This window comes from Doryrhamphus excisus, linkage group LG11 (assembly GCF_037039965.1).
Source record: "Doryrhamphus excisus strain RoL-2023G ecotype Guam linkage group LG11, RoL_Dexc_Guam_v1.1, whole genome shotgun sequence".
Lineage (NCBI taxonomy): Eukaryota > Metazoa > Chordata > Actinopteri > Syngnathiformes > Syngnathidae > Doryrhamphus > Doryrhamphus excisus.
Genome location: NC_136367.1, coordinates 14,322,853 through 14,339,638, shown reverse-complemented (window position 1 = coordinate 14,339,638; position 16,786 = coordinate 14,322,853). Strand labels below are relative to the sequence as shown.

The 16,786-nt window shown below is 40.1% G+C and overlaps 1 protein-coding gene across 5 annotated transcripts in view; it reads right to left on the bottom strand.

Moving 5' to 3' along the window:
• Positions 1-16,786, bottom strand: part of astn1 (astrotactin 1) — a 275,092-nt gene that overhangs the window by 222,343 nt on the left and 35,963 nt on the right. For all 5 annotated transcript variants that reach the window (XM_058065280.2, XM_058065281.2, XM_058065284.2 and 2 more), the window contains exon 2: positions 14,191-14,372. In XM_058065280.2, coding sequence (XP_057921263.2) covers positions 14,191-14,372 — 182 coding nt within the window. The remainder of the gene's footprint in view (positions 1-14,190; positions 14,373-16,786) is intronic.

The following is a 16,786-nucleotide window of genomic DNA, read 5'->3' as shown; positions in this document are numbered from 1 at the left end:
TTACCACTGGGGAAGTGGTTCAGATATGACGGATACAATGATGGCCTTTGTCTGATGAACGGGAAATCACTGTTAAACATATCTTTAGAAACAAAAATATAATTACTATATTGTATTATTCATGACTTAAGTCAACTCGACTTAAGTCAACTTTTACTTACATTCCTGTTCTGCTTTTTTTACCTTCTTTCAATAGTTTCTGTCCAACAAATTACATTCATCTCAAGTCCGAAGCTCATTTTCTCTCTGTCAGTATGGGGCCAGGTTGATACCTTTCACATTTGGAAAAGGACACTAAAGCAGCCAAGCAGCATATAGCCTTTCATTTCCTGAGCAAAATTCATTTATTTTCTGCTTCATAAGACACAGACTGCTTCAAACCCAACAGAGCAGAAGTGATGCTCACTGACACGCAATACAGAACATGAACTAAGCATGTACTCAAACCCGCCCAAAGGTGGGCAGACTTGGTAACTCCCAGGCCACAATGGGTTGTAAAGTTTTACAATTCTATAGTTTGGCTGGGCTACAGAGTATAAGTCCTTGAATTGGCTTTGGTAATGGTAACGGTAATGGTAATGGTTTTACTTCATTTGAACATGCATGTGCAATATTAAGGGCTCTAAATGCAATATTCTAAGTTCTATGTGAAGTATTTCCATAATACCTCATATTAACTCACTTTAAACTCACTTTAACTCAAGATCTCAGTGTATAGACTGGTCATATATCTAATCTCGTTTCATATTATATGCATACTGTATTTGTATATAACTCTGGAAAAAACTTGGGCTTTATATTGTTTGTTTTTCTATATTGTGTATTTTGTACTGCTTAACTGATTCTGTACTCTGCTGTGCAATGCAAATTTCCCCACTGAGGGATGAATAAAGGCATATCTTATCTAATCTCTTATCTTATCGGATTACAATTGAGTGCATCCCATAATCAGTTCCCAGTTCCACATGTCCAAAAGGAGTAAAGAAAACTAAAAATCGTACCCCTCCATCTGGTATTTTTACAATCAGTAACTATTACATTTGTTCACTTCCTGCTTTCCATAATACAGTTCAACAGTTTGTATCAACTTTCTTATGGCAATCAAACAAAAACATGTCGAAGATGTGCTGACAAAAAAAAGGGGTATTGTAATACCACTTTTCCACCACTTCACTGCAACCCTCTATTGCAAACAAACCCCCACTCTACTTTGTATCAAAGCCGACATAATTATTCAGCTAGCACAAATGGTTCAATACGTTTGGTATTTTAAAAATAGTATTATAAATCATTGGCATCATTGGTTGTTTTTTGGCAGGACGGCTAAAAAGGTCAAAGAACCGTACTTTACCGATGTGTGCAGTCTGCAATCCTGTCATGCTTGGGCCACTTTGGTTTGGGTGAGTGTTATCTGTGTTCATGTCTGGTACACTTTCCTGATCCTGGGATGCTGAGAAGAAGTAGGCCATGTTCCGTCATGCTTGGTCAGAGCATATGACACTTATGACACGCATATGTGTCATACAACTGTTGTAATGTGATCACTCCTTGCCATCGTATATGATGAAACACCCCCCAAAATTTGCATATAGCTCCAAAATACTTCAACAAAAAGACAAATCCAAGCAGTGTGCAGCTGCGCAGACGAGCGCTAAATGTTCCTATTACATTAATTACAATGGATTAAAGTCGATTTATTATGAATTATTCATTGTGGTTGGCCATTGTCTGTCTACCCGAGATCCTTCTTCAGTTTGTCATTTTTATCTATTATTTGACCTCAATTTTCCAATCTGGTCACCACTGAAAGACAGAAAGAATTGTTTCACCATGAGTGTTCTCTACTCCCTAAATAATAAGTGCCATGAGTATCAGATGATGGTAATTTGATAAAATACTATGTGTATTTTTCACTAGACTTTTTAGTACCCACTCGTCATTTGTAGGCACACCAATTTCCCATATTTTGCAAATAAAAAGTAAGTGACAAAAAGTGTCCATATGCATCAAAATGTAACATAAGGTAGGGGATAGGATGTAAAGGGAACTGCACTTTTTGGGGAATTTTGCCCATCATTCCCAATCCTTATGCGATACATGAACACATTTATTTCCGTTTTCTGTGCCTTATAACACAAGAAAATACGTTTATTTCAACAAACTTAGAATGCTGTCAATAGCCACGTTTACATTAGGAGTTTTCTCTTTCCGAATGGAATCTTTCCAAATGACCTTTCCGAAAGCAATGGTATACATGGAAAGGAATATTCCAATCCTGTGTCTACATGTACCATTATAATCAACCAGAATAGTCAATGGGGCATGCCCAGTAAAACGTAAACACCAACATCACGTGATACCGACTTCCTCGAGTTTTTCTTTCACTTGTTGGAATAACTCCAACGCACACGAAAGCTGCTAATAAACAACAGAAGAAGAAAAACACCACAAAGAAGAACGCAGTCTGACAACTTTCCGATTGAGCGGGTACAAGATACCTCAATCGGATTGGGGAAAGGAATATTCCACCCCTGTGAATCCGATTATATATTCATTCGGATTGGCACTTTACCTTCGGAATGAGGTGTATACAAAGGTTACATTTTTCTGTTTGAGCAAATAACTCGAATGAAATTGGAATATTTGGGTCCATGTATACGTGGCTATTGATCATAACATGTAATATTTGCAGTATCTTGCTGTATTTTGATGATTTAAAACACTACCCAAACTTATTTTCCCGGCGGAAAAAAGGAAAATAAATATGTGTTCATGTTTCACATAAGGATTATGAATGATGGGCAACATTTTAAAAAGCTTTCCTTCTTCCTACTCCTTTTCGACAGGTGGAACTGGAAATTAAACCATTCCCATTACCCAATACCTAAACATGTTTCAATGCTGTTATACAAACCCAGAGCACTATTAAACGAGGATATTTTTTTTTTATTGAGTGATTAAGTCGTGGCATGAAGTCTGCAGCAATGCTATAAAGAAGTTAACACGGCCTTGCTCACAGCCCATAGAAAAATGTGAAGGCTATAGATTGGCATGTTTCGGTCGAATGGTTTTTTTAAAAAGCAGAGCTGCTCTGCCATCAGGGATTGGAACTGCTGGTTTACAAACACTCAGGGTCACATTGATTTAAGCTTTACGCCATCAGTGCAACCAACAGCCATTTTAGGAGGGAATGTTTGCAACATCAATATCAATATCACATGAGCTGTGTCACAAAGACCGTTCCTTTTATGGCAACCCATGCTTGTCACTGCTGTGTGTGTGTGTGTGTGTGTGTGTGTGGATTGTATTGATGTTTCGAAAAACTTCACTCCATGAAAACTTACTACTCTTGTAATAATATTGTCCTTCACTAAAACTAAGATCGGTGTAAAGGGATGTCCTTCAGTTTTGAGTTGAAATTTATTGCTAAAAATAATCTTTATCTTGAGCAATAAACCATCGTATCAAAAAAATATATATTATTGATTTGGTTTCTTCTTCAGTCGCCCTGCATATTGTATTTTATATATTGTGTTTGTATAATTTGTTTTGGAATAGCAGAAAGAGAACGTAGAAGAAATGTTTGATGCTGCTCCTGTGCAGGTGTACCTAATGTTGTGGCCAGTCAATCTGTTAATGTTATCACTATCCATGTATACATGGACCCAAATATTCCAATTGCATTTGCAATTTGCATTGAAAAATAAAAATAAAAATAAAAATAAAAATAAAAATAAAAATAAAAATAAAAATAAAAATAAAAATAAAAATAAAAATAAAAATAAAAATAAAAATAAAAATAAAAATAAAAATAAAAAAATAAAAACGATAAAAACGATAAAAACGATAAAAACGATAAAAACGATAAAAACGATAAAAATGATAAAAACGATAAAAATAAAAATAAAAATAAAAATAAAAATAAAAATAAAAATAAAAATAAAAATAAAAATAAAAATAAAAATAAAAATAAAAATAAAAATAAAAATAAAAATAAAATTCTATAATAATTTTGCATTTTGTTTCCTGACCCAAAACTAACCAAACCTTGAACTTAAAATGCGTACCCAACCCTGATTCTAGCATAATGTTACACCCCTACCACACCGTATCAAACACACATGATGAAAACAAACAGGCAGGGTGTTGCCTACATTGAGCAGATGGGAGTAAACAACAGCAAATTCCAACCCGTGTAAAGTCAGACATCATACATCACATAAAAATTGATGAGATTACAGAATTACTTTAACATCACAGAGGCTTGGGATTAATTGTCTGTTATGTCAGGTCTGAGTTGATGTCGGATTGATTGAACTGCCAAGTCTCTCACCTGGTGTTGGCACAAGGTTGGTCATGTATTATGGATGACCAGCCATCGCCAGAGGCAACAGCACGATCACCTTGCTGGAAAAGGGACTTGGAACTTTATGACAGGAACACAAAAATACGAGTTGAAAATTGATGAGATTCAAAGGTACACCATGGGCTTAAATGTAACCGGCATGAATAATTGTGTGGCTTGTCTATCCAAAAAGTTCTTATCATCTTGGTTCTCTTTGGGTCGAGTTTATTGGAAATAGTTGACGACAGGAAAACTGTTTAAGTTCATGCTTCTTTTCTCTGCAGATGATGGAGGCGAGGAAATAAAGTTAAACTCAAGATCAGATGCTTTGGTGCCTGCCCGGAATGTTCTGAAAGCGGGGGTCACAACCCGCTCTGCGTGTTTTATTGCGGCGGCCATGGCTAGCACGTTTCTCAGAAAAAACGTGGGGGAGAGTGTCCGGCGTGATCTCTGGTGGGGTCCCCTGTGTTGGGGGGCCACCCCTGGGGGGTTGGGCGAGCTGGACTGGTTGCCATGGCGGGCCGGGTCGGGCCTGTGGAGGGCCCTGCAGCCCATAGTTTTCCCCAGCATGTGTCATGTGTTCCCCAGCTGTGTTGCGGGGTGGGCGTGTGGGGCCCCCGTCATGCTAACATGCTAACCCCATACAGAGGTGTTCTAACTGATTTCATGTCCTGACTGTGAGGGAAATATTCATTCATTTTCTACCGCTTATCCTCACGAGGGTCGCAGGGGTGCTGGAGCCTATCCCAGCTGTCTTCGCACGAGAGGCGGGGTACACTGTGGACTGGTGGCCAGCCAATCATAGCTAAGGCAAACATTCATTCATTCATTTTCTACCGCTTATCCTCACGAGGGTCGCGGGGGTGCTGGAGCCTATCCCAGCTGTCTTCGCATGAGAGGCGGGGTACACCCTGGACTGGTCACCAGCCAATCACAGGGCAGTTTATCCTCACTAGGATTGCGAGTATGCTGGAGCCTATCCCAGCCGACTTCGACTGGTGGGCAGCCAATCACAGGGCACATATAGACAAACAACCATTCACACTCACATTCATTACCTATGGACAATTTGGAGTTGCCAATTAACCTAGCATGTTTTTGGAATGTGGGAGGAAACCGGAGTACCCGGAGAAAACCCACGCATGCACGGGGAGAACATGCAAACTCTACACAGAGATGGCCGAGGGTGGAGTTGAACCCTGGTCTCCTAGCTGTGAGGTCTGCGTGCTAACCACTACACCGCCGTGCAGCCCTAAGGCAAACATACTAACCACTAATCAACCATGCTGGCCATTTCATTCAGATTAGATGCTAAAACTGTGAGGTGATCCACTGTACAACATGTATTGATATTAATATCTTGATACATATATAAAATATATCCTGTCTATATTTTACTCATGGAACTCATTGGTGAGAGTGAAAGGTGCAAAGTGCAGCTTTTTGTAAATACTCTGTCAGTGGACTCCCATCAATCACATGCTTCCATTGTCCAATGACCAAACACCATCATTTTAAAATATGGTGGCAAGGAATCGACTCCAGGCTTGAAGCATATTGGACAACAGAAGCATGACTTCAATTGTGTTCAAAGTGCGACCCGGGGGACATTTGCAGCCCGCAGCAACACAAAATTGACAATTACAAACTATGTGCTCTGTCAGCTACAGCAAAGTTAAAAATAGCTAACAACCTGTGGTCGGCGGTGCATTTCATACTTGGGACTTCAGTGTAGGATTCATGCACCCACACTGTAATACCACAACTATGAGGTCACAATGACACAAACTATCAATGCATACAAAAAGGCAATATAGCAATACGTGATATTACATTATTACTACAGATGGGCTGCACGGCGGACGAGTGGTTGGCGTGTAGACCGCACAGCTAGGAGACCAGGGTTCAATTCCACCCTCGACCATCTCTGTGTGGAGTTTGCATGTTCTCCCGTTGCATGCGTGGGTTTTCTCCGGGTACTCCGGTTTCCTCCCACATTCCAAAAACATGCTAGGTTAATTGGTGACTCCAAATTGTCCATAGGTATGAATGTGAGTGTGAATGGTTGTTTGTCTTTATGTGCCCTGTGATTGGCTGGCCACCAGTGCAGGGTGTACCCCGTCTCTCGCCCAAATACAACTGGGATAGGCTCCAGCATCCCCCACAACCCTCGTGAGCAATTACTACAGATACCAGTTAACCCTTTATACCCTACTTTAAAATACAAACCTCTACACTAGAATCATCATGAGAAGTTCTGAATCAATATTTATCCAATAACATGACAACCACTTACTTATAATCAATCTGAAGTGGAAGAGGCGAACAAACCCTTTCCCAGTTTGACTTAAAAAATAAAATAAACTCATGTATTTGTTTACGTACCCGCACACAGAGCAGTGAACAACACCATGCCTGTCACCTTTCATTTTGTCCGAACAGGATCAATTATGCACTGCGCTGTTCATGTGATGATACATTCAAGGGCACTGGTAACTGTAAGGACGGGCTTTCACAGGACGGGAAAATGCTGATGTGACCGTCTGCCTGCCTGCTGGCCTTGTAAGGTGAATCTGAAATAATGATTGGCAAAATAAAAACAGCTCCATTGCTAACAGTTTATATGTGATATGTGCCTGGGCCAGCAGTCGTGGTTCTGAAGGCCCTGGTCAGATTACATAGATATGGGATCACATAGAAGCTGAAAAACATATACTAGTGGAAGCACTGCAGCCAAGAAACACTGACGTTGAAATTGAAGTTGTAGGTTAGTGCTGCTAATCGTGCATAGGAGAGCAGAGAAGGCTTTGTTGAATAGCATGTTTTGAACTGCACTGCATGGATTTTAGTTATGAAGTCAGGGAAAGCAAAAAAAAAAAATATTCAATAAATATTCTTCCGGCACACTTCAAAGTGTGAACTTCACTGCACTATGTTTATTTTTTTTCACTTTCAGTTTTCTCCCTGTTAGGGGTCACCACAGCAAGTCAAGCTCAGCAAGAATAAAGAAAAGTGGCTGTATGCTTTGTCCATCCATCCATCCAGGGTCAGGGGTAGGCTGGAGCCTATCCCAGTTGTGTCCACCCTGGACTGGTGGCCAGCGAATCACAGGGCACATATAGACAAACAACCATTCACACTCACATTCATACCTATGGACAATTTGGAGTGGCCAATCAAGCTAACATGCAGGTAACATGCAGGTAAGAGGTAATGGTAATGGTAATGGTAATGGTAATGGTTTTATTTCATTTGAACATGCATCAGATTACAATTGAATGCATCCCATAATCAGTTCCCAGTTCCACATGTCCAAAAGGAGTAGGAAGAAGCAAAGCTTATTAAATCCTACCCCTCCATCTGGTACTTTTACAATCAGTAACTGTTACATTTGTTCACTTCCTGCTTTCCATAATACAGTTTAAGGTATTTTTTTTTTAATAATGCACCTCGTACCGAAGTACGAAGTGATATGAGCATCCAATGACATAATGGGTACCATAGTAAGTGTCAATATAGTGATATATATAGCACATCATGACTGGTTCAAGACTCTTCATCCTTGTATTTAGCAAACATCAACTGCTTGTATTGTTTCTTGAATTGGCTCATCGTTGTGCATTGTTTGAGGTCCTTACTCAATCTATTGGAGAATACACTTGACGTTGTAAGTCAAAGCAACAGCTGCGTCTGTTGTTCAGGACAATGCGTTGGAACAACCATGAACGACGTCTTGTGTTGCCAGCAACCAACCTCAGACAGCAGAGAGAAATCGTACGACAGGAGGTGCTTCAGCTAAAATAGCCATGAAACAACCTTTGTAGAATATTTTTGCATCCACCAGGAGCTTGAACGCAACATGAATTTGGATTTATAGGTCAGGGCCTTCCACCATGTGCCAGGCTACGGAGGGGTCTGACCGCTTCCATCTGTTGTCACCGTCTGCTCATATTTGCATACTAATCCTTCTGTACCCACACCTTTATCAAAGGACCCAGGTGACTGCGGGTCTTTCAGGATGACGAATTTGCAAACACAAAGGCAGACCTGGGGTCGGTGGAATGCGGATTAAAAAGGGTACAAAGGAGCAAACGTCTGAGATTAGAGAAGAAAAAAATCAAAGAGGTACTAAGAAACATAATTGACATGCTAGCAAACTCATTTAAACATAAAACTTGTCTTCCTGCTACCATTTTATAAAGAGGCGGGGCAGGGCGGGGCAGGGCTACTGTATCACAACAGATATATTTTTTGTTTTTATAAACATACTCGGCTGCACGGCGGTCGTGTGGTTAGCGCGCAGACCTCACTACTAGGGTTCAATTCCACCCTCGGCCATCTCTGTGTGGAGTTTGCATGTTCTCCCCGTGCATGCGTGGGTTTTCTCCGGGTACTCCGGTTTCCTCCCACATTCCAAAAACATGCTAGGTTAATTGGTGACTCCAATTCCAACTCCACTCCTCTCATGACTGGTGGCCAGCCAATCCCAGGGCACATATAGACAAACAACCATTCACACTCACATTCATACCTATGGACAATTTGGAGTGGCCAATTAACCTAGCATGTTCACAAAACTTCACAAAAAATGGCAGAGGGTGGGATTGAACTTGGGTCTCCTAGCTGTGAGGTCTGTGCGCTAACCACTCGACCGCCGTGCAGCTCGGAACCTAATTCATTCATTAATTTTCTACTGCTTATCCTCACGAGCGTCGCAGGGATGCTGGAGCCTATCCTAGCTGTCTTCGGGCAAGAGGCGGGGTACACCCTGGACTGGTGGCCAGCCAATCACAGGGCACATATACTAGACAAACAACCATTCACACTCACATTCATACTTATGGACAATTTGGAGTGGCCAATTAACCCAGCATGTTTTTGGAATGTGGGAGGAAACCGGAGTACTCGGAGAAAACCCACGCATGCACAGGGTGGGATTGAACCCTGGTCTCCTAGCTGTGAGGCCTGTGCACTCGTCCACCGTGCAGCCTGAAACCTAATTCAACAACAAAAAATGCTTAAATAATTGGAGTACTTCAATTACAAAAAATAATGGAGGATTTTTTTTTCACTTCCATCACCAACGTACTCATGTTACCCACGCAGAGGATAAGAAGGAAGTAGATGACACGTGAAGATTGAAAGGTGATAGAATGCGACAAGGCAACAAGAGGAATGAAGGAAAAACAGATTATGCTGCAATTTTGTCGCCAAACAATATAAAAACAGAAAGCGTTGAACACCCTGACATGTACGTGTTGTAACACGCCACTAACTCTCCTCCCGGATAGAGCGGATAGAGCCACAACAAAGTTAAATTAACGTAGCGCAAATCAGTGAGATTAAGGTTAATGTACCTCATGAACATAACATTAACCATGTAGAGGGCTAGCTTTTTCTTCATTATGACAGCTGTCAAATGTGTGGTAGTTTATTTCGATGGTAATATGACTTCATACGAGGGTATTTCATGTGCCAAAACACAGCGCTGTGATGGAACGTAAAAACATTGAATTGTAATGGAACGAGTACAGGTATTACTTTCACAACAAAGTATTACTCTCAACTAAATCACTTAGTGTTCCACTACAGAAGATGGCTTTATTTTACTTTGAAAACAAAATATCTTACAAAAAATATTAGTCTTATTTCTAGTCAGCCTGTCTACATTTAGGATTTATAAATGCATATCCGTCAACATAATGTAATATGCAATTTAGTCTTAGCAAAGTCATTATCATTTCTCTCATTCTGCAGTAAATAGTTACACTCTGGGATGAATTAATTAATCTACAAAAGCACCATCATGTGTCAAACTCGGGCAGAGGAGCCAAATATGGCCTGTGGAACTATCTGGAAAATAACAGTGAGTTGGCGCGCCTCATAAACCTTGTCAAAGTTCTGCGTAATTAAGCGATTCTTCCAGTTTAAACGTATGAAAGTGGAAATAATATTGTGTAAAGCACGAAATCCACCGCCGTTTTTTAATGAAGGTGCCACATTCAGACCAAAAGTCACAATAAGTTAACTCTACGCAGTTAAAAAGGGCAGTTAACTATCACACTCTGTACAAAATAACACCTCAAATAACACAGTAAGAGTCAAAAGTGATTGTTTTAACAACACCAAAGCATGCTGGGAAATGCATAATCTGCCCATTCCATGCAAGCACAAGGATGCATAACAAATCAAAATCAAATCAACTTTATTTGTATAGCACTTTTCCTGCAAAGACATGCAACACAAAGTGCTTTACAGAATTAAAAACAATTACCACAATTAAAAAGAAAAACAATTACTAAGAAAGCCCCTCCCTCCATACTACACACACACACACAATCACACATAGTAGGGAGACATGGCATAGCACTGAGGATCAAGGAAACGCGCCACCTTTGGGGCCGTCCACACTGGGAGGAGCCGCAGGCCGTACCATTGGGGGACCAGCACCCGGGCCCCCCGACTCCGACAGCGGGCGGACCCCCACATTAAAGGGAGGAACCCCCAGCCAGCCGGGTCAAAGGGACCCAAGAATGGCACCCCCTCAACAGACCCGACACAGCCCCCAGTGTGGAGGACCCTGGAGTTAAACACACTGGAGTTAAAAGCTAAAGACTAAAAGCATAAAATATAACTAAAAAGATACAAATATAAGAAAAGTTTAAAAATATTAGTTAAAAGCCTGATTAAAAAGGTGTCTTTAATCTATAAAAAAAAAAAAAAAAAAACATGTTCCAATCCCGGGACTGCCCCCATGGGGAACCGAGATAAACAGTGTGTATGCTCCTTACTTATCTAGTTTTTGACCATGCAACTATTTTTTTTAGCCTGAATTATTGGGGCATGTCCTGTCATGTTGGCAATTCAAGAGAAAACCCACGCATGCACGAGGAGAACATGCAAACTCCACACAGAGATGGCCGAGGATGGAATTGAACCCTGGTCTCCTAGCTGTGAGGTCTGCATCAAAACAGTTGATTATATCAAAAAATTAAGCCAATGTTTGTTCATGATTTTGTGAAAGGATTTATTTTCTCTTGTGTATTTATTTATAATTGCTATTTAACAATGCAATTTTTATTTATTTTTTTATTACTCGACTAATTGAAAAAATACTTCATTATTAGAATCATGTATCAGCATGCTGTATTCATTTCCGCATCACACTACATGAACATATGTTGCAACATCAGATTTTAAAGGGGACCTATTATGCTCATTTTTCAACCCTTGGTATTAAGTTGTGGACTTCTATAGAGCAGCTACACAGAATAACCAGTGCAGAATTATTTCTAGGGCTTCCAGAATCTGCACCTATTCTAGATGTATTTCTTTGGATTTTGTGCTTCCTGCAAAAACGGTCTGTTTTAATTCATTCCACCCACGGCCTGCCTCCTGGCACGCCTGCTCTGCTGTGGTTGGCCACACTCCCAAGTACTCATGAGGACTTCTGGATTGCTGTGGAACCCAACTTTATAGGAATTGATAATAAACGCCGATTTTGCTTTTTTTATATGTCCGCTTTTAACATACAGCAATAAAGTACGTGTTGGGTCCCGAATCTGATCCGGAAATAGAGACTGGACAATCCGAAGTTTCTCGAGAAAAGAGGTTACTTCAAGACGACTCTGAATGGTAAGCAACATTTTAGCGTACAACCTCAGTAACGTGTAATGTGGTCATTTTAATGTTTTTTGCGGGATACCGGTGTTTAAGAAACTTGAGTAGACCCGCTGATTGTGGTCGGAAATGGCTATTAGCATCTCCACAGTCGGAAAACATCGCCATGCCATCACGAATGGACAAAAACTAACGCTCACATTCAAGCAATTCTCAATGCAAAACCTTCCGGTGATCCTCAAAGGCGGTTATTCATCCCAAGGTCAACAACTCTTTCTTAAGGAGATGTAGCTGCTGGCAAAATTCTCTTCCAGCTGACTAATCATTTTTATATGCAGCTATAATTTGCTTTCAATGTGTGGAAATATAGATCATCCATCAAAGCGCAACTGCAATGTCTTTGGGTTGGAAAAGGGCACCGGGAGTAGATGTGGCATATCTAAGATCTAATAAATATACATTTCCTTGGGCAAGAGCAAGAAGCTGTGCCATCTAAGGATTCATTTCCTACCGTGCCAACATAAAAGATAAGCTTTGATACATTGTAGGCTGCTACAAATGCCCGTTGTGAAATATGTAAATATATATATTTCTCTGAAAGGAAAGGTGGACAAGTCATCCAAAGTCAGACGTTTTAATCCAAGCCTTTTGTTATACACTACGTGTGGTGTGGGTTCATACCCCATATGGTATGGGTTCATACTCCAGGGCAGCTGGCAAAACAACAGGATAGATTTCACACCATGCGCTGAAAATGTTCCAACATAAACAGTTCCAGCACCGCGGACTCAGTGAGACTCTTTTGAGGTGTCAATATTATTGCAAAATAAAAAAAAAACAAAATAAGCTCCTACTGACAAGAAAATGGTGTATAATGTATAATTTTAATGACTGTATAATAATTTACAGTAAAGTCTTGTTATATCGATGTCGGTTATAACGAATTACTACTTATTACAATACTATTTTCATTTCCCGGCAAATTTCTAGTCTTTTATGATATAATTAGTTCCGTTAGTACGATACCCGGTTATTATGATAATCCGGTTACTACGATGCCCTTTTCATCTCCCGCCAGCCAATTTGGTCTGCTTATATCGATACAAAAGCAGCTTAAATCAATCTTTGCTTAAGGATTTCAATACCAAAAAAGAACACGGCGAACGGCTGCTTTCAGTCAACTTTATTTTTCACACTTCCACCACTTGTTGCAGGCATGTGTTTGGCCAGCTATGTGGGGCGGGTTGAGCATGACCTGTGAACCAGGAAGTGCGGGAATCGGTGTGTGTGCTGCGCTCTGGTGGTGGAAGTGTGAAAAATAAAGTTGACTGGAAGCAGCCGTTCGCCGTGTTCTTTTTTGGTATTGAAATCCTTAAGCAAAGATTGATTTAAGCTGCTCGACATTGTTCTATAGTATAGAACAATGTCGAGTGCATTATTACCCACTTTTAATGCAGTTTGGCGCAGGATCGGATATATGGATAGTCCGGTTATATCGGTATTTTTTCCGACTCCCGAGAATATCGATATAACGAGACTTTACTGTATATTTTATATTGAATTGAAAAAGGGTGGCACGGCGGTCGAGCGGTTAGCGCACAGACCTCACAGCTAGGAGACCAGGGTTCAATTCCATCCTCGGCCATCTCTGTGTGGAGTTTGCATGTTCTCCCCATGCATGCGTGGGTTTTCTCCGGGTACTCCGGTTTCCTCCCACATTCCAAAAACATGCTAGGTTAATTGGCCACTCCAAATTGTCCATAGGTATGAATGTGAGTGTGAATGGTTGTTTGTCTATATGTGCCCTGTGATTGGCTGGCCACCAGTCCAGGGTGTACCCCGCCTCTCGCCCGAAGCCCAAGACAGCTGGGATCGGCTCCAGCACCCCCTGCGTCCCTCGTGAGGAAAAGCGGTAGAAAATGAATTAATGAATTAATTGAAAAAAATATTCTTATAAAGTATTCTCATTCTTATCTATGAGTTGTTTATGGTTTTGCCTTGACTTTGGCTATATTGTCATTTTGATAATTGTTTTCATTTATAGATTATAGATACATAAATTAGTAATGTTTAATAGCAAACTGGATGTGTACAAGAATTATGGAAATTAATTTACTCTTGTCCACATCTACAATAACCGTCAAAGAATCTACTATTGTTTATAGTTTAGTAATAAACAATCCCATGCAAATGGCTTTGCTTGATATATAAATGATATATTTTACCATGACGGAGATGTGCAGAATGCGGATCTCCTCCTTGGCAGAACTGTTTGCTGGATCATCAGTTGGTTCTGGAAGATTGACGCTGCCATCCTGATGGTGAATATGAAAGAGAAGAGTACCGTTCTCGAGCCACTGCTGCCTCCATCGCACCAAAGGTATGTCTTCAGAGTTCCCAGAAATCTCTAAGGGCACAGGAAAGGGAAAAGAGAAAATGTTGGTGCAAAAATTGACAAAAGAAATTGTGAAACATGCTTTTCCATGTTGTGATGGCAGTTAAATAAACAGCTTTTTGATTAAATCCACCCAACCACCCTGTAACAAGCTATGGCCGGAGACAAAAAAACAGAAGTGTATCACATCACAGCATCAACATCAACTGCATCACAGCATCTTTGACACTATGAGACTATGAGTATAACTTTTTGATTGTGATTAATCGCATTTTGGCCACAGTTAAGAGTCAATTAATCACATTTAACGCAGACATAAACAAGCAAACAATATAAATATATAATGCAATATAGTCAGCAAGCATATTTTTGTCTAACTTATATTCTTTTTGTATTAATAGCACATCAACTCTTAAACTATATATTCATTCATTCATTTTCTACCGCTTATCCTCACAAGAGTCGCGGGGTGCTGGAGCCTATCCCAGCTGTCTTCGAGCGAGAGGCGGGGTACACCCTGGACTGGTGGCCAGCCAATCACAGGGCACATATAGACAAACAACCATTCACACTCACATTCATACCTATGGACAATTTGGAGTGGCCAATTAACCTAGCATGTTTTTGGAATGTGGGAGGAAAAACCCACGCATGCACAGGGAGAACATGCAAATTCCACACAGAAATGGCCGAGAGTGGAATTGAACCCTGGTCTCCGAGCTGTGAGGTCTGCGCACTAACCACTCACCCGCCGTGCAGCCTGAACCAGGCTAACATTTAGGTAAAAGTCAACCACAAAACTGCGATGATTTTTTTTTTTAAATGAATGTTTGTGCTGTCAAATTATTTTAAATCAGATTAACCACAGTTTTAACTAATAAATCATGATTAATCACAGCAACCATTAAGTCTATGTATATTCTGTGTAGCGGCACATTAAATGGCATTAAGCAGCATGTAACACTAACTCATTAGGAGTTACAAAGTGAGCGGTAAGAACATCGTACCGCCAACATATTTGAGGTACATCCAGTATATAATGTTGGAATTGTACTGCCGTATGAAGATATTAAACAGTGCCAGCTCTGTGTGACTGTGGGAGGACATTCCACTCTCCTCCCACTCTGTGCTCCGTGCACCACTGTGTGTATGACGTCGGACCCAAGGCACACTTTGCTCTGGTGCGCATACATTAATTACACTGAAAAATCAAACTTAATTAATTAAATAAATTAGTTGCCGCCATTAACATGTTATTTTTGACAGCTCTAATAAATTTGGGGGAATATTTGCTGTACTTCCATGACCCACAGAACACTGACATTGGATATTACATAAACATTGAAACTATATAAAGACATTTTAGACTGCCAAAAAAAGAGAGTTTGTATCTAGACTATGTAGGTCTTTATAAAGAGTGGTTTCAGGGAAAATACCTGATTTTGACAAAAAAAAAAACTGAAAAAATTACGTTTTTCAAGCAGAACGGTGACTGGTGTGGATATTTTGTGATGTAGTGACATCTCAAACATCTGAAAGGTTGTTGACTTCTATGAAACAACAAAAACAGCACAGTAAAAAATAAGGTGACAGAAATAGCGTAAGTATGTGTATCAACACGCAGATAATATTTTCATCAAAATACGGCAAGATACTGCAAGTATCAGGTTATCATCAGTGTACCTGTTGATGCATGGTCACAGCAGGTATATCAAAGGTATCTGCAACGTAGTTAAAAGTTTCATAGCTTCATAGTCGAAGTAGGTGTATCCAAATGACATAAAAATAAAAAAAAGGTCAGGAGTGTATATTAATCCTGGCCTGTCATTTATTTTGATAGGCATATTTCAGACATAAATGGTGATAGATGGTGATTAATCATGATTAATGAATGTGAAAAGTGTGATTAATCTGACAGCCCCAATTACAGTACATTCTATATTTTTATATTTTCCCCAGTAAATTATTTCTAACAAAGAAAAAAACAAAATTGCTGCTTCACAATTGCACATTAAAGAGGTCAAATACACGTCATGGCAGTAAAAATATGATGAAATAGATCAAGCATAAAAATACACAATATTCCTCCCATGCACTGTGCACAGTAAATGTCTTTGCAAACTATTGGACATATTCCTGATGTATGTCGCAGAAATAAAAAGCATTAGAAATGCATGACAAGGCTTTATGAGATAGATTGTATAAACGTGCAAAGATGTAGCAAGCTCGTACGTCAAGAGCAGTCAGTGCAGTGACAGGAAGTCATCAATTCACAGGCAGGATCACACAGAGTGCACGCAGACCTCTAAAATAAATCAGTTTCACCTTCACGTACCGACTGAAGAAGATGCATTTCTGATTTTGCGGTGTTTTGCATGCACAACTTTCCCATCAAGCAAAGTCTGTCGGAGAAAACATTTAAAAGC